Raw genomic sequence first — 18,525 nt, forward strand, 5'->3', positions numbered from 1 at the left:
ATAAATCTACCATCGCATATCTTTGGGGCCCTCTTTTGGTCTCTCTCTCCTGCGTGTTTTTACAGCATCAACAACAAAATAACTCAAAGTGTCATCCAAAACTCTTGAAGTCTATTGTGTTGTGCCTTTGTTGTATATTTTTGTTTTTTTTTTTCTGCTACGGCTTCCTTATCCTGTGGCTCTTATCCCTATACAAAACGTTTGACGGTTGCAATCGTTAGGAGGTTACACGTGTACCAAAAGGACAGAAGGACGGAAGGATATTTCTGGTGGATTGTGTGGGTGTCATTATTTGCTTTTGCCTTTCAGAGCCGGTATCGAAGCGATTGGAATCCCACGCCGCCTGCTCCTTTGCTTTCAAGTGGCATTTTTATTAGGTGTATGCCTCTGTAAATCACTATGCCACCCACTCAACTACATAAATATATATGGCCTACCCCATACCTCTTACATAAACATACATATATACTACTTTATTCATGGTATTTTAGCATTTGATAACAATCTAAACAAAATGTATGACATTGTTCGGGGCTCTGCCTCTCCCCCACTCACTCAATTCGTTCGACAAAGCAGGAATGTGGGTGGCAGTGGAGGAGCAGCCAATTCCCATGCATATTCGTATTTTTCAGAGGCTCATTCTTCACTCTCTACCCAGCTTTCGCGCTCTCTCTGCTCCTACCTTTATGTATTTATTAATGTTACCCACTTCAATGTTTGGGTGCCTTGGTGGCCGCTGCCTGGCTGCCTGGAACTTATTACATATTATAAATCATATCATGGCATGACATTATGCTTAGCATACAATTTGCCAAAAAGAACGAACGACCTTTTACCCATACTCCCGCATTCAGCTCCCTTTCTACCCCTCTCCCTCTCTCTCTATCTCTCTATTGTTTGCTTTTTTTTTGAAGGTCGTATTTAAAATTGTATACGAAACTTTTTGGCCAGAGATTTCTTTTTATACCCGGTACTCGAAGAGTAAATAGGGTATATTGTATTTGTGCACATAACGGTTGTATGTAACGCACAGAAGGAAACGTCTCCGACCCCATAAAGTATATATATTCTTGATCAGCATCAATAGCCGAGTCGATTGAGCCATGTCTGTCTGTCCGTCCGTCTGTCCGTCTGTCCGTCCGTCTTGTTGAGCGCCTGGATCTCAGAGACCATAAAAGCTAGAGCCACCAAATTTTGCATCCAGACTTCTGTATGCTCACACTGTTACAAGTGTATTTCAAAAATGAGCCACGCCCTCTTCCGCCCCCGCAAAAGGGCGAAAACCTCCCAAATCTACAATTTTAAAGATAAAAGAAAACTAAAAACGCCATTCCGTAGGGAATGACCATATCTATCTGATCACCAAATTGGGATCCGATTGGATCATTATTATGGCCACAATGAAGAAATTAAGTTGCAGTGGCTAAACCCACCCTGTCCAGCAGCTTTTGTTGCTTTTACACATTCTCTCATTCACACTCTGCTTCGCGCAGTGGCAGAGGCCTCTTCCCCTGACACGTCTCTGACTCATCCTCTACCACGACTCTGCCGCTGCCTCTGCCCTGACTCTGCAGTGTGTGTCTCTAGGGGAGGGTGGCGAGCTAAAGGAGCGTGTTGGCGTGAGTAGTGTTGTTGATGTAGATGACAGATGAAGAGAAAATGTAAAATTTGACAAATAACCGCTAAGGTGCAGATGTAGTACTGAGTACCGGGTATAAGAGTTGTGACGCGGCTTAAGACGCGTCTCACAACGTTCCTCCTCGTTTTTCTGGTAGAGAGTATTTCCATGGGTATTAGTTTTGTGTGTGTGGTGTTCTGCCTCTGGCCGGGCACTTTCGATGGCAATCATATCGATGACAGAGCTTTTGGGGTTGAGTCCGGATCACAATGTTGGTTTTGGGATTTAGATGAGTATCCTATGGGTATTGGATAGGCTGGCTTTTGTAGGGGTTTTTATGTTAAAAAAAGGTTAAAATGTGCAAAACATGTTTCGAGATGCCAAGGTGTTTTTAGAATTGCTGTTTAGGCGCCCAAAAATACGCAACGCAACATTTATTGATGCATTTTAAGAATTCTGTATTCCACAAATTAAATGGAAGTTTTTAAAACAATTTCCCTGATCGAGTCCATTGCAGAACTGCAGCTGCATCGAAAAGTAGCCTTCTCGTAGTCTAATTAAAAGTTGAAGAAAATTTAACAAACGACTAAAACTTTCGCCCACCACCACCCAAACTTTTACCCCAAACACGAGCAAAGCAGCAACAGAAAAACTTTGCAACAAATTGCAGCCGCATAATTCATCAAACGCTGAATGGAGACAATCGATTTTTTAATTGGTTTCTACTCGCTTTGCATACCAATTTTTTGTTTTATTTTCACATTAAAACATAAATTTAAATAATGTTTTTTCTTGTTTACATATTTATAGTAGTATACATTTATGTGGCAACATAATGACATTAGCTAAAGATGGAGTCACCCCGCCCGCCAGCACTCTGGGGGATGGAATCTGTGTGTGTGTGTGTGTGTGTGTCGCGTGTCTGTGTTGCAAATACTTGTTTCTTTTCTTCGTGTGTGTGTGTTTGTGTTGACATAATAACCATAAGCTAATTAGCATATATATCACATACTTCCTAAATTAAGAGCTACAACTAAAAACTATTTTCTTTCTTGTTTTTTTTTCTTCTCTTCATCCTCCTCGGTTTTGGTATTATAGTTCTCTTAGATCAAAGAAAAAAGTTCTGATTTAACTTTTATATACAATTTGAAAGGTTTACTTTTCTTCTTTTCTGTGTTTTTTGTTTTTTATTTTTTGTTTTTGTTTAGTAATAGTAACTCTTGTCAATTCTTAACCTTTTTTCTTTCCTGTTTCTAAATATTTATCGTTCGTTTTTTTGTAATTTCATAAGAATACTTTTTTGATTGTTGTTGCTGCGGAAGTTTCGTTGCGTTTTTCGTTTTTTTATGTTTTTGTTTGCAAAATTTTGAAAATAAAAAAAGGAAAAATTAAAAATGAGATCAATACCAAATAAACAAAAAAATATTGGGTTTTCCCACTCCGCCAGCGAGCACAAGCATCGTTCGTTTCGATGTTCCCCTAAGCGAAAGGACACCCGTGGGGTATTTGGTATTCCTTTTTTGACAAAGAAATAAATTATAGCATGTCCGATCAAAGAAGTGTCATCCTTGTAATCAATTTTCGCACAAACGAGAGCACTCAAAAAAAATGGGCACGAAAATAAAGTTTAGTTTGGGTTTTCCCTTCGTTTAGATGCTATGATCCAGAATGGAGACCGGATCGTAGGAACGTTTCTTGGCACGCAATTGCAGAATGTAATAGAATTCCCCCAGGCAGATGCAGATCAGGCATCCCGCAATGGAGGCCACCACCCAGAAGGCGAAGTCGTTATCATCGCTGACAACTTCCACCATTTTGGGCTCCAACTCGTAGGAGCACTGGCAACATGGCTGCTGTTGATGCTGCTGCGGGGAGGAGGAGGAGCTGGAGGTGGATGCTGGGCTTGATGGCGCTGCTGTTGTTGTCGTTGTCGTTGTTGTGGTGGCCAGAAGCTCCGCACTAACCGAACTTGTGGTCCGTTGTGTGGCCTCGGGGAGCAATGGGGGAATTGGTTGTTCCTCATTGGAATCCTCCTCCTTGTAATCGTCGCTGACATCGGAATTTCCACCTGCATCTGCATTTGCATTTGCATCTGCGTCGTCTTTTGGCTTCTCATGTGGCACGGGATGACCCTCGGGCCAGCATACCGGACAACAGGTGTCCTTGAGGAAGACATGCCGCTCACTGGGGCAGTCGACATTCCCACAGGAGGATATCGTGCACTTCTGCTCGCCCCGGACGCACTCGCACTCGAGGCACTCGTCCCTCCAGGTATCGCCGTCCTTGAAGTACTCGTTGAGGTTCTTCGACTCGCAAATGGCATTCGATTCGACCTTCTCGGCATCCGCCTCGTCGCAGCTCTGACGACAGATGCGCGCTCCCGAGGTGCACTGACAGCGCTGGCACTGCTGCAGCCAATAGAAGTCCGTCTCCCGCACCTCCGTGCAGTTGGGCTCCTTCCGGCACTGGTACTCCCCGCAGCACTGGCCCGGCGTGTCCATCGCCTCTGGCAGCACCTCCACCACCACCTCCCCCGCAGCCGTGTCGCAGTCGGGTATGTAGCATGTCCGGCACACACACTTCTTCGCAAGACAGCACTGGGCATAGGCCTCGTCGGGTATGAGGCTCGTGTTGTACGACATTTGTGACTCCGCTGCGGTTAAAGCGTTTACGACTGCGGCAGCGGCTCCAACCTCTGCTCCTGCTCCTGCTTCTGCTTCTGCTCCTTCTCCTGTGGGAATGGAACTGTCAACCGCATTCGATTTAATGAGGTCCACGGCATTTAGTGTTTCGCGTACAGAACTATCCGACGGGCACTGCATCTCCGACTCTGGCGGACATTTAATTGAGTCACACAAATCCGGCAACGGTGGGAGGTCAACTGTAACGAAATGTGAGAGAGAGGGGAGGAGGCTCGTTAGTGGTTTTACTTGTCAATAAAAGATGAAGGCAGGTCTTAGTGGTGGCTTAAATGGGTGGACAGGCGGAATGCTAGAAGGAATGTCAATAGGTTCCTCCCAACAAGAGGCTCTAATTGAAATGGGGAAAATTGATTGATGTGCGAATAAGGAATGAGGAATCATAATGTTAAATGGAATGTGTGCTTCTTTATGTAAAAATTGAGGAAAATCTTTTGTTTCCAAGTGCATTTTGGTTGAGACAAATTTTGCATAATTAAAATATTTATCAAAATATATTTTGCTGAAGATTTTGATGCTTCAAGGAACAGATTTTTGAATAAGCAACCAAAAAACTTTCCCTTTTACATGTTTTAATTATAAATATTTCAATTTTCCTATGAATCTCTGTCCCTTACTCCTCCAACTACCCTAAAGTCATCTTATACATATTTTTAACTTAATTAATCCTCTCTCTTTGCTTTACAGAATCTCCTGCTAAAGAGCGACCAAATGCATTAGGGTCAAATCCTATCTGATGTACGTCTGGTCCCCCGGTTATCTAAGGTAAGTGATTCATTGCCGTACAGTGGACCCTCTCCGCAGTAAACCAATTAAAGTTTTCCCTCTATTGATTGTTGACTGTGTGCTTTGTGTGTTTTGCGTTGGTTTGTTTGGCTTTCCATTAATTTTGTGCGACAAGTACTACGCGCATTTTGTACCTGGACTCTCCTTTCTCCTTCTATTCAATTTTTGAAAACTTTTCTCTGCCACAGTTTTTCCTTTTTTCCTGCCGTACGATAGAGGGCTTCCATTGTTCAAGTTAATTTGTCATTTTCATTCGCCCATATAATGGAAAATTTTCCTCCTTTGACGTTTATTTTTTCCACCATTTTCTTTGGTTTTTCCTTTTTTTATCGTTTGTTTTCGAAGCGGACAAACAATCGAGAGTTCAAGGGGTCTGGGACTCGGGCTCGAATCGTTGGGGTTCACGGTAGGGTTCGAAAGTCAGGTCCAGGACAAAGTAAATATCTGCTTGAAAAAATCTACTTAATTTAAGCACAAGCATCTTCTCTGTCGAATATTAAAAACTTTAGTTTTTTATTTTTTCCTTTTCTTTGGTTTGTGCGTTTTTTGTTCATCGGATTTTTTTGGCCCTGGACTTTGATGTCTGGTCTGCTGCCACAGAATTTTGTTTGCTGGGAAAATTGGTTGCGATTGTTGGACTCCAACTGACGGCTGCTTTGACGGAGAGGAGAGCTCCCTCGAAAACTTCTTACACTTTATTTAATTAAAGTTTGTCTTGTGTTCCGTTGACATTCGCTTTTTCGCTCTTTCGCTGTCGTGTTATCAGCGGGACAGCTGGGACAGTTGTCGGAGTCGGGCCATCAGATCGGGAGGGTCACTCCACTCCACTCCGCTGTCGTATTGAGTGCGCAAACTGACTTTGAAGTTTAGGCAACGGCAACGGCAACGGCAACAGCAACAGCAACAGCAGCAGCGGCAATGACAACGACAGCGGGAGGTTAGACTTAAACGAGGCATGCCCCCAAAATGCCTTAAAACATAAACAAGAATGCAAACAATTTAAATGCTGCTCAACTTGATTTTGTGAGGCCGATGACACATACAAATGTATATTCCTATTGCATAGACGAAGTGCACACTCTATTTGTGTATCACAGAAACCTGAAAATGATTTAGATTTTGATTGTAAAATATTTGGCAATCTCTCTAAGGAGTAGTCTCTAAGTTTTCAGCGAGATAAATGCATCCCCCTGGATTGCAAATCTCTTATCCTCATTGTTATATTTTTGGCTGCTTCCTGCAGCAACTTTCTATGGAAAAATACTACTTTAAGTTCTGAAAGGAAGTGAAAATGCCTCGTTTTTTATGCGCCTGCCACGTCAAAGTTTCTCTTTACTCTTAAACACTTTCATTTGTCCAAAATCTACCACACTGAGGTGCCAAAAAACCCATGAAAACTGCACAGAACGCACACAGCCTGCGGGGCAAACTGACTTGCAAAAGTGTACATACCCTTGTATGGTTGTTGGGGGGGCTCTATAGAGTACACAAAACACGAAAAAATGTGAATGAATTAGCCGTCAGTTGGTGGACAGGACAAGCCATTCGGCGAACGGGGAGAACAGGAGACTGGAGTAGCAGCCACCTAACCTAGATAAAAACCAAACCGCACACTTGGCTGCCTATTCAGATAAAGCCAGAACCAGAACTAGAACCAGAACCAAAACTAGAACTGGAGGCACACAACCCAGAGATAGAGATGCAGCGCCACAGATGGCGGTTGAGATGGAGATGCAGCAGCAGCAGCAGCGGCAGCGGCAGCAGCAGCATCAACCCGTCAGATACAAAAAGTGCTAGAGTGGTGGTGGTGCGGCAATAACAGGAAGAGGACAAAAGCGCACACAAACTTGTACCGAGGATACACGGAGGGGATACTTCTTCTCTCTTCTCTGCTGACTGGCTGGCTGGCTGGCTGGCTGGCTGGCTCTCTGGCTGGCTGGTTGGTTGGTGCGAAACTTATAAACAGCCTCGTGGAAAGTTTTCATAAAGGATGAAAGTACACACACCGCCATACGCATATAGACACTCGAGTGTTTTGCATTTTATGTGTGTGTTTGCAGCAGCACCAGCAGCATGAATGAAAAACATCAAGGGGTAGGGTAGGAGGCTGGGGAGGCCCCTTTAAAAAGCGAAAAACTTTTTTAATAATCCAACGACAACGAGAGGTACAACGATTTTTATTCGCTCTCCTGCTGCTGCTGTCGAGCCGCTGCAGATACAGATACTCGAAAAAGATACGAATACTCAAATACAGAATGGCAGAGCCACAGAAATCACTCTGCGGAACAGCAGCAGCAGCAGCAGCAGCAACAGCACACGGATACGAACTGTGTCAGGAATTTAAATTGTTAGCTTATCCCCCTTTATCCGCCGCCCTGCCCCAACCGCTTGCCTGCTCGCTCGCTACGACATTGATTGGAATCCCAGATTGAATCCATCTTAACCCGTAAAATGGGAGCACAACAACACTCCAGCCCCATTCACAGGTGAGAAATGGGGCAAAGTCACTTGGAAATTGACTGATTTCGATGCTCGAAATTGAAGTTGAGACAGAGACAGTGTCGAGCGTAAGCCACAGACCATAAGCTCTTTGATTTCGACTAATTTTCAATTGAAGTATCCAACAGATACAATATTCAACTAAGATGTAATTTGCTAATGAATATCCAAGTCTAGGCTTTCCGACACTGGAACAAATTAAGGCCTGGCGAGTAAGCAGGAGAAAATCTCTGCGAGCCATTCGCTTATGGGAAAACTTAGTGCTCGCACTCGCTCTTGTACTCTTGAAATTATAATAATATTTATACTGAAAGAAGCGAAAAGGTGAATTCTATTTGTCCCTATTTATAAACCGAATACTTTGTTTAAATTCTCTGAGATTTATCACTTTGTAAGAGAGTTCCTTTCATCAAAAGTGTGTCAAACATTTGCTCAGTGCATTCCTCATCCATTCATATCCATCGTAGCCCCTGAAACCCTTTTGTTGTGGGCGGTGTCTGCTCATTCAATGTGTGTTATATGTGGCCAGAGCCACAGCCAGAGAGACAGAGAGCCAGAGCACCAGAGAGCCAGAGATTATATCTGGCTGAGTGAACGCCTTGGCTAAATGAAATTCAATCAGGCTAATAGCTGGCGTAACCAATGGTCCAATGCTCCAATGCGCCAATGCGCCATTGCCTTTGGCTTTGATTCGATTATGTGTCCTCGACTCTGTGCCGCACCACACACAGAATGCCAGTTGCATTCATAACGATATGTCGTCGTCGTCCGTTTTCGTTGTCGGGTTGGACATTTTACTGGATACAAAAAGTGGCCGTGGCAGCGCTACTTCTGCTCTACGGACTGTCCAAGGTCTTTGGGCTGATGGCTGCCTCCACGCCGCACAGAGGACGAAGAGTGCGGGAGTCACTGTACTGGCGCATCCATGGCTATGTGATGCTCATCTTTGTGGGCTGCTTCTCGCCGATTGCCTTCGCCTCGGTCTACCAGCGGATGGCCTTTCTGCGCCAGAACCGCCTGCTCCTGCTGATTGGATTTAATCGCTATGTCCTGAATTTGGTCTGCTCCTTTGCCACGCTCTACATCCACACCACGAAGCAGAGGGAGATCGTCGGGTGTCTGAATCAGTTGCTCCGTTGTCGGCGCAGGTTGAAGCGCCTGATGCACACCCCAGAGCTGCGGCAATCCATCGACCACCTCTCCACGAGGAGTAACCTTCTAATCGTGGGTGTGCTCATCGGCGTGTACATCCTGTCGCCGGTGCACACCGTCCAGATACTCTCTTGGGACCCCGCGGTTAGGGCCAATTTCCTGTACGCCTTCAGCCTGGTATTCATCTACGCCTGCAATCTGATCCTGCGGCTCTCCCTGGGACTCTACGTGCTGGCCCTGTTGCTGCTCGACCACCTGGGGCATCATTCAAATCAGCTGCTGGCCAGAATCCTAGCGGATGCTGCCTCGCTGCGTCCGCCCTTTGGCTACGGCATCATTCGGCGGCGTCAACAGCTCTACCGCAGCCAACAGACTTGGCTGGCCCTCGAGCTCTGGCGCCTGCTCCATGTCCACCACCAGCTGTTGGCCCTATACCGCTCGATATGCTCGCTCACCGGCCTCCAGGCTGTCTGCTTTGTGGGCCTGGTGCCACTCGAGTGCATGGTGCACATGTTCTTCACCTACTTCACGCACTACAGCAAATTCATCCTGCGCAAATACCAGCGACCCTTCCCCTTGAACTATTACGCCATGGTCTTCACGGCGGGCCTCTTCACCCATCTCATTCTGGTCATCTTTCTCGCCCATCGGATGAGCCGTCGCTTCGCCCACACCCGGCAGGCTCTCAGGAATGGTGTGCTGGCCCTGCCACCGGGTGGCACAGTCAAACAGCTCAATCAAACTGTAAGTTTTTCAAGGGTTTCCCCAATCCTTTATTCAGTTTAAGCTGAGAATTAAATCTGTGCCAAATCAGTGAACTTTATAAAGCAACTGAACCATGAGGCATTATTTATTGATTCGTTTTTTGGCATTCTAAAGCATTTTCTGATGTTTTGCGATAATTTATTATTTTATTTAACATTCTGCGTCACATTTCACTAGACTTTTAATTGAATATTTGCTCAAAATTGTCTTTGCAATTGCCACTTTGGTTGTGAAATATTTGCCGACATTTCTTTCTATTATTAAACGATTTGTCAATCCCACAGCTTCACTACTACGGACTGTACCTGAAGAATGCCGAGCACATATTTGCGGTTAGCGCCTGTGGACTGTTTAAGCTGAATAATGTATTATTATTCTGCATTGTGGAGGGGATGTTGAACTACCTGATGATACTCATACAATTTGATAAGGTCATAAACAAATAGGCGAGACAACATCGAGCAATGACAAGTGCGATAAATAAATACACAGCGAGTGAGAGTATAAATTAAAATGTTCTCTCTCTCGACACTTAATAACTCATGGATAAACATACGAGCAGATTAAGATGCATGGAAGTGGGAGTGGGAGTGGGAGTGAGGGTGGAGTTTAGCTGTGGGACTGGGAGTTTCTGGGCTTTCTACTTACGTGTCGTTGCACTGCATACAAATATTAGTCCATATATTATAAGCATATGGTGCAAGCACCTCCCTGGCTTGTGCAGCACGCTAGCAGCCATCTCTGTGTGTCTCTGTGAGGCAGTGACAGCAGCTGATGACAATCGATATGACCTTGCCCCGTCCCCGTGCGAGACCAGTGCGGTGCGGTCTGGTCCAACTGAAATTCCTGCTCGAAAATTCAGCTGTAATTTGTATGCGAATTCCTGCTTCGTCGAGATATCAAATCATATAAATGTCTTGTTAAAATTTGCAAAAATCAAAATCAATTGGCATCTCAGCGGCGACGAAATCAACTGCAAAAAACAGAGCAAAAAGAAATGGTAGACGATGATGAGAATTTATTACGTGTATATATTTGATGAAATGTATACTGCATTCAGAGCAGATACAGATATTGATACAGATACAGATACTGATACTGATGGATGCCAAAAGCAGTAACAGCAACAACAAAAACTAGCACTGGAAATGGGGGAAGGGAAGCGTTAATAAGAGTAAACGAAAGGTGGCCTGCCCCACCGAAAAACGTTTCGTTTTTCGATTCGATTTGATTGAGCAAAAGTTCTCTCTGGCTTTGGCTTTGGCTCTGGTTTTTGGTTTTGTTTTGGGGGTTTGGTTTCTGTTGTATCACTGCTAAAAATAGAAACCTTTTTTCGACACTGCGAGTAGTTTTAATGACCAACTGCCTGCCAGTGCGTCCGTCCGTCTGTCCGTCCGAGGGGTAGTACGGCACGACGAGGGTCTCGGGGTCACCCATTTCCCCGGCAACACACACAAAAGACACGAGAGAGGGAGAGGGAGAGGGAGAGATACAGAGAGCAAACGAAAGGCCGCAACTGAAAAATGTTTGTGCACCGAATACCCAGAGAGACGCTGAGCGAGATCTAACAACAGCAAAAAACGAGCGGGCGACTGATAAAGCCAGAACAACACACAGAAGCATGGGGCAGCAGGGGCATGGGGCAGGAGTGGAGGAGGGACTTTCATGGGGTTCCACAGGTAAAGCCATCTCATCTCCCCGAATCGAACAAATTTTGCGTGTGTGCTACGGAGTATTGGCATTGAATGCCAGACGATGATTTGCTTTTCACATTCATTCAATCAAATTCTAAACGTATCCGTCTGCTCTCATTTTCGATGGCAGTAGGTGCTGCGGGTAAGGCAGCGGTGAGGAGAGTGCACGGAGATTTATGGTCCAAACCAGAGACTGATGATAGAGTCCCTGGACAGGGGATTTCCATTTGCCACCGACTGCTTCCCTGTGTCGCTCTTTAAATTGAGTTTGGCATCGTTTTTGGCATCTGTCTGTGGTTTTGTGGCTTAAATTGCAGTATCTCTCAGCCTGTTCGCTCGTATCTTATCTCAGATTACGTAGATGAGTTCCAGGAATTCCGCCTTAATTACTGGGGCTTCTTTTGTCTGTTGTCACACGACACATAAACCCGAGAGTCTTGCATTCTGCATATCTACGCTCTGTAAACCGAGTTGGGGCTCATGGAAATTTCTGGGAATTTTACTACAAATATTCTGCCCCTAGCTAGGTAGATACCTGCTGCTCACACAGGTTCAGTAACACATTAAGTACACAAGCTCTTGAAAAAAGAGTTCATGCTCAGTTCGTACGAATATATGGCGAAATAGTTCAAGTTTACTGAACCCAAAAGTAGAATAAAACGAGCAGAGAATTTATCCTAAAATTATGGTTAAATATTTCCCAAATATTATCTAGTTGTGTTGTGTGAATGATAGACATACAATTAGATTCCAACTAAGTTATCAAATCTTATCTTATGCCAAGTTTTGAGCTTCCTCTGTTACACTCAATGCTTACGCTCTCTTTCTGTTTGCATTTCTTGGCAATTACTTTCTGTTGATGCGCCATTCAGCTATTGTATTTATCTATCTAGAACTTTCTGGAGTTCAGATCATATCTTATCTGCTTTGAACTTTCGCTGACTGCATCGAATAGATATCTAGAGTAAACCTTCAGTAATCTGTGCTTCCTGTTTTAACACCTCTTCTGTTCGCTGTCTATGCCAGACTTTCGCTTTAGAAAAACATAAAAAATAGAAACCGTAAGTGTGCATACATAGATGCAGCCAGCGAAAGTTCTTTCAAGTACAGATCTTATCTGATTTCTCTTATCTTCCTGCTCCCTCTTTGGCCCATTGTTTTCCACTCTTTTCACTCTTCTTACTTTCCTTTGTGGCATGAACTTGAGTGTGTCGAGTGCGTGTTATGTGTGTATGCAACTGTAGGGTTAGATTTCCATCCATGTATCGTATCTATAACTATCTAAAGCAGATATTTGATCAAAAGTTTCTATTTGTTCCAGGTGTACGAGTGTGTACACTGAGGGGGAAATACTCTATGTACCTTTGGGGCATTCTTTTACCCCTTCTTATGTATCTTTGTATCTGGAGAATATATCAGTGTATCTGTGTGCATGTGTCTGAGTGTCTCTGTGTGTAATCGCATATTTGTGTAGATGACTAATCTGTTGATAGCAGCAGCAGCAACCAGCAAGAAAGCCATGCGCTGAGGCAGCGCTTTTCTTGTCTACGTCTCGCGATCGAAGACGAAGACCTGTGCGGTGGTGGCGGGGGTGTTACTGTTGCTACGGGGGATGGGTGGTGCTGCAATGGCCTGGCAGCGATAACTGTTGCTTGCTCTCTGTGGTGCGAAGGAGAGCGGGAGGCGGTGCGTCAACTGAACTATGAAATGCTGACGTATGCCAAATGTTAGCTGTAAGTTTATTCTGCTGACACGCCTCTGCCATTGCTGCAGTGATTTTCCCTCCTCCTCCCACTGATTCCACTCCACTGCTTAATGCCAATGCTTTCTGATTTCTGCTGCAGAATTTCTCGTTGTTTCTACTGCTTCGGTAGATGCTTTTTTGACTACTTATGCTTCCTTTTATTCTGCCAAAGCGACTGCGTTTAGTTGTGTCTGTGGCTTTTACTCAAAGTGTCTTCATTTGCCTATCAGTTTGCTTTCATACTAAAGCTGTTCTGCATTTGCTGCCTCGTCTACTAATTCTAATTCTGCTTCCGCTGCAGCTTTTACCGTTGCTTATTACTGCATTTATCTTTGATGCGAGTGTTGTTGCTTCCACTGCTTTGAAAACTGATTCTGCTACTGCTGTCTCTCCTGCTTACACTGATGAATCTTCTCTGTTGCTTCTACACTGCTTGCTGTACTCTTGGTTTATTCTTATTCCTACTTCCCCTTCACGTAGTTGCTATTACTTTTGTTGTGTTTGTTGTTGTTTTGTTGCTGTTTGCCGTTCATCATATTTTACCTCGAAAGCAAGTTAAGCTTTATGATTGCCATAAATTTCACTTGAATGCGAAATCTGATGCATCTATGCTATGCTCTGCTTTGCCATCGACGTCGCGACGTCAGAGCTAGCCGCTAGCATCGGCTTTTTGCCGTTTTCTTTTCGTGTTGTTGCTATTTATCTTGGCGTCGCGTCGCAACAACACATGCAAAAAAATAAAGCAAAAAAAAAACAACAAAACCTTCCAGTCAAAAGTCGCTTCATATCTGCCTGTGTGTGTGTGTGTGTGTGTGTGTGTGTGCATAAATACTTATACAAGCACACAGGCACACACATTCATGCATACAGTCTCATGAGGGGCTGACTTGCTGCCTTCTCTGCTGCTATTTACTCGTGTTCGCGTACAATAATTTCACGTTCAACAACTTTTGGCTTTTTTGATGAGCCAGCAGAAGCTGAAGTTGAAGCCGATGCCAAAGCCAAAGCCAAAGCCAGCAGCAGCAGCCCGCACTTGAAAGGTACTGCTTGCTGGTGTTGCTGAGTCGCTGAGCGAGAGAGGGGTCTGATGTGGGGGACAGAGAGGAGTTAACTGCTACTGGAGCAGAGACTGAAGGGGAGAACTGAAAGATACTGAATGGCCGAAAGAGAATGGTCGAAGAGGGCGTTGAAGGGTACGCAAGGAAAGAGGATGGTGGAGTTAAAGGGTAATGGGAATGGTCGAGAGGAATGGGGAGAAAACGGAGATTTGAATGGTACTGAATGGGGGGCGCAAAGTAAGAGCGGAAGGCGTCTCAGAGTGGTGGCCGAAAGAGATGAAGACGATGATTACAAAGGGTATATTGGAGGGGGGGCGATGGTGGGGGTGAAACCAAAAGAGAGGCTTTGGCCGAAGCTTTACTCTTTCCGCTGCTCTCTTTCCTACTCTTTCTTTGTTGTTGCTGTTGCCGTTGCCTTCCCATCTCTTTTCCACACATTGCAATTCGGAGTCGTATTTCGGACCAAAAGCCACAGTCTGGCGGCTGTCGGAGTCGTCGTTGCGTCTCGTCTCGTCTTTTGGCTGCTTTGCCTGGCTCTGACCTCTGATTGCCCTGCCCGTCTGTCGTTGCTGCCGCCACAGCCGCCTCTCGCTTTTCACATGTACGAGATATACCCTACCCCTTTTTTTTCAAGGTGGAAGGAGATTGGAAGTCTGCAAAGTTTTCTAGAAAAGTTGAACGGGATGAAAGGTGGTTGCGGCATGGCCAATCACCTGCTAAACTTTCATCTACATTTTTAGTTTCGTGGCTTTGAACATGGCATAAATGCTTATGCACAACTTTTTCACAAGAGTACTCGAGAGGTTAAAAGGTTATGTGTGGTGGGAGAGGAGGAAATATGTTTGACATACTCGTATTGATAGGGGCAGATCTTCAACCAAGAGTGACTCTAGCTGGGAGATTATTCATAACCAAAAATTAACTTTATCCTTATTAAATTCGAAGTAATCTTTACCTCAAAAGATTTAATTCAATGAAAAATGTTGAGTAAGGAAAATCAAATAGAGGAAAGAGCAGGGCTGCAAGAACCCAAATTGTTATCTTCCAGCCATCAGTTCGTGCCAAAATTCGATTAAGGAAATATTTATAAAATTTACTAAAAATGTACTAACAAGAATTCATTCATTGTTCATCGTTCGCAGAATCCTTTCATACGAAATGCGAGCCGAGCCCAGTGTATCCCTTATCCATTAGCACGTTTCCCCAGAGTATATAAACTTCGACACCATGGCCGCCCCATAAGCTTTCTCGTGTTTTATTTACTTGCTCTGGTTTCATATTTTTCGGCAATTCTGGTATTTCTTTAAAGCTCGCCCTTGCCCCGTTCTCCAGGTCTGTGTGGGTAAGCTACCAAGTAATAAGTCTTCCACGGTGCGTGCGTGCGTGTGTGACGAGGGGGAACGCGTTCATAAATATGTGAGGGGGGAGGTGGCGCACACACGCACAGAGAGAACCGACCGCAACCGACAACGACAGCGACAGCGACACCGAGGCACCGACAGAAATGGCTAATGAAATCAAATTGTTCGATCATTGCGATAAATTCACTTCCACCTATGCGCCTAATTTCTGTCCATTTGCGCGCTTGACGCTTTTAACCTTGATTTGTGGCAGTGTAAACAAAATAAATACATGCCAAATAGCGACACGAGACGAGACGCAGCTAAGGGAGAGGAAAGGAGAGGAGAGCCAACCGATCGGTTTGGATCGAGGGGGACAGATACAAAGATACATAAAGCATACGAGTGTAGTGGGTACAAAAAGCTTTCAAACTGTCTGTCTGTCTGTCTATCTGTTTTGACTATTTGTCTCTCTATTTATCTTGTGTGCGTTTTTTGTGCTGTTTGCCTTTTTATTAAGTTACCTATTTATAATTTGTTTATTATTTAGCAAATGCCTGTGAATAATGTTTAAATATAAAGCACACGCACACAGCATCTGGAAACCTTGTTGAATGAAAATTGAATTGAAAATGAGCAAAAAGAAAATACAGGCAAAAGGCAACGTTGCGGCACACACAACAAAAAATCCATAAATATTTTATAAATGACGTTATTCCGTACAGTTTTTCCTCTTGTTATATTATTAGCTATGCTATCTTATCTATGTACGCGGACGGACAGTCGACAGTCGACAGTGGGAGAGTCGTGTGTGTGTGTCCCACTGTGCCTGTCAGAGTGTAGGTTTTGTTTGTATAGCCATATTGGGTGCCCCTCGGTGCCTGCCTGGGTATGGGCCAACAAACAACGCTAGCAACGCTACCGTCATTACCCTTCTACTTTTTTTTTTACTTTTATGCTGCGGCTTATATAATCGGGCGAACAACAAAGAGAGCGAATAATGGAGACGCTGGAGACGGTGGAGAGACGTTGGAGAGACTGTGGCAAAAAGCGAAACGAAGCCCTGCAACACACTTGAAAAATGATTTCGGTTCAGTTTTCATACCCATATAATATATATCGTAGATTATGTACAATCTCTCTCTGTGGAATGCCACTACTGCTGGTCTCTGGAACTATGTGCTGGTGCTGGTGCTCAGTGCTGTTGCTCCCTCGTACACACCTGCCACGTAAATTCTTTTTCGAGCATAAAACTGTGCTGTTCTTGTTGTTCACATCACATGCTTTTTGTTGTTGTTTGTTGCTTTGTTGTTTTTTGTTTTTCACTTGAATATTACTTTTCTCCACTTCACTGTTTTTCAACTTTTTTCATTTGTTTGCTTGTTTCTTGGGTAGCGCCTTTCGAGAGTGTTTAACTATGGCTTCTATTATAGCATACGAGCAGTTTCGGTGTTTGCATCACTAAACGGAACTTAATTGATTGGCGGCAATTGTCACGGTGCTGCTGCTGCTGCTGCGGATGCTACTGCGGTGCTGGCAAAGCTCCCTCACGCGTTGAAAGCCCAAAAAGACTGAGCCGCCAAGCTTGCGCCGCACACATTTAAACCTTGCGATCGGCGAAAGAGCGAAACGAATGAGCTCTCTCTTCGAGCGATGACGCGATTGATGCGCTGCTAAGAGCGAGAAAAAGAAAGAGAGATCGCAAGCGTGCCAGCCAGAAAGCACAGAGGGGTAGAGACAGAGTAAGAGCAATAGCTTAGTGCAACAAAGATCGGCTTTGCCTCGGCTCTCTTTTGGCCCGCATTCCAAGTGCAGCGCTTTAAATTTGCTTTAGATTTGAATACCCTAGAGAGGATGGTGTGTTATGCGTTAATGTGGGTGGCTTGCCAAGAAGTGAACCAACATCTTGATCAGCATCCACAGTCGCTTTGTCTAACTGTATTTGAGGTCTTTTTATAACTAAATATCCAAACCTACTTTCCCTTGCGTAGAGGGATGTTATTTTTCATAGATTTTGATTACTGCTTCTACAAGAAAGATCAGTCTGTTAGAGTATCAAAAGTTTCGGTGCCCAAAGGAAAGTTTTACTGTCTGGTTTTCAGCTGCACTCTCTTTACTCACCGGTTATTGCCGGTTATTTAGCCGGCATCTGTTTTGTTTTCTCTCTCACGCTACGCTCTCTGCGTAAACGAAAAGAGCTTAAAAGCTTAGATCGATATCAGCGCAGCCGGCCACTAACGCGACGGCGGCAAACAATTTCATTTCCAACAGGTCGTAAATTTGCACAAACACAAAAAGTAGAAGAGAAGAGAGACAGGAAAGGCAGCTGGAATTTCGGATGAGTGCATCATGCTCGCACGCTCGCACGCACGCGTCACGTGCATCATCGCGCTGCACCGACGATCGATCACTGTTGTGCACACTTGCACACGCATATTAATTGCGGGGACGGGAAGAACAGAAGGGAAGATGGCAACTGTAAAAGATCGTTGCCTCCATTCCGCATTTCCAGGCCAAGGCGTGTGCGAAATGCAAATCTCAACAATCCCATGACAACACCCTCTCCCCACGCCCACATCGTCAGCACGGATTAATGTAAAATGCAAAAATGCCACCAAAAAACATGGAAAAAATTAAAAAAAATATATTTCCATTGGTATGCGCAGAGATATATGGATTTATTCCGTTTGCTGATCGGGCCACAAGTGCGCTCGCAGGTGACTAATTGCCACCGCTGATGGGTGAGGTGAGTAATCTCTGTCTCGAATTCGGAATCGTACTCGTAGGTTTATTTATTCTTGTGTGTTGCAACAATGTCAAGGGAATTTCGAGGAGTACTGTTGGAATTATTGTATTTACATACTTATTCACAGATCATCTCGTATGCATAAATATTGATCAAATTAAGAGTCATTGAAAAGCGGTTTACGATTCCCTGAAATTGCATTGTTTTTCGAAAGCTTTCTGATAAACAGAAACGTGAGCGACCCTCTGTTTATATGGGGATTATTTTTCAAGTACTGAAAAGGTTGATTTTGTTTTCCTGAAAAGATTGCAGACGATGCTTGGATCATCTTCAAATTATTGTTGTCTTTGTCGTTATTTAATCGATTTAAATGCCACAATTTCTATCCCAGTAATGGTAACAGAAACAGAATTCGATCCGTTGC

General features: G+C 44.3%; 3 protein-coding genes across 4 annotated transcripts in view; 2 read left to right on the top strand and 1 right to left on the bottom strand.

Moving 5' to 3' along the window:
• Window positions 1–2,418: 2,418 nt before the first annotated feature.
• On the bottom strand, window positions 2,419–16,921 carry LOC117894649 (cysteine-rich motor neuron 1 protein). 2 transcript variants are annotated; one of them, XM_034801822.1, is made up of 3 exons: window positions 16,578–16,921; window positions 10,168–10,492; window positions 2,419–4,499 (listed from the first exon to the last, which is right to left on the bottom strand). In XM_034801822.1, the coding sequence occupies exons 2-3, from the start codon at window positions 10,256–10,258 to the stop codon at window positions 3,268–3,270; spliced, it is 1,323 nt and encodes a 440-aa protein (XP_034657713.1). In that variant the 5' UTR covers window positions 10,259–10,492; window positions 16,578–16,921; the 3' UTR covers window positions 2,419–3,267. The 2 variants fall into 2 exon arrangements, with proteins under 2 accessions (XP_034657713.1, XP_034657712.1); XM_034801821.1 differs by having other exon boundaries at window positions 16,461–16,921.
• The window catches only part of LOC117894652 (cysteine-rich motor neuron 1 protein), a 29,381-nt gene continuing 15,860 nt past the window's right edge, over window positions 5,005–18,525 (top strand). Inside the window, exon 1 of the mRNA XM_034801827.1 lies at window positions 5,005–5,082. The gene's annotated coding sequence lies outside the window, so the exon portion shown is untranslated. The remainder of the gene's footprint in view (window positions 5,083–18,525) is intronic.
• On the top strand, window positions 8,009–10,143 carry LOC117894656 (putative gustatory receptor 77a). The gene is made up of 2 exons (XM_034801832.1): window positions 8,009–9,498; window positions 9,804–10,143. The coding sequence occupies exons 1-2, from the start codon at window positions 8,335–8,337 to the stop codon at window positions 9,963–9,965; spliced, it is 1,326 nt and encodes a 441-aa protein (XP_034657723.1). The 5' UTR covers window positions 8,009–8,334; the 3' UTR covers window positions 9,966–10,143.

Source organism: Drosophila subobscura, chromosome J (genome assembly GCF_008121235.1).
Source record: "Drosophila subobscura isolate 14011-0131.10 chromosome J, UCBerk_Dsub_1.0, whole genome shotgun sequence".
NCBI lineage: Eukaryota > Metazoa > Arthropoda > Insecta > Diptera > Drosophilidae > Drosophila > Drosophila subobscura.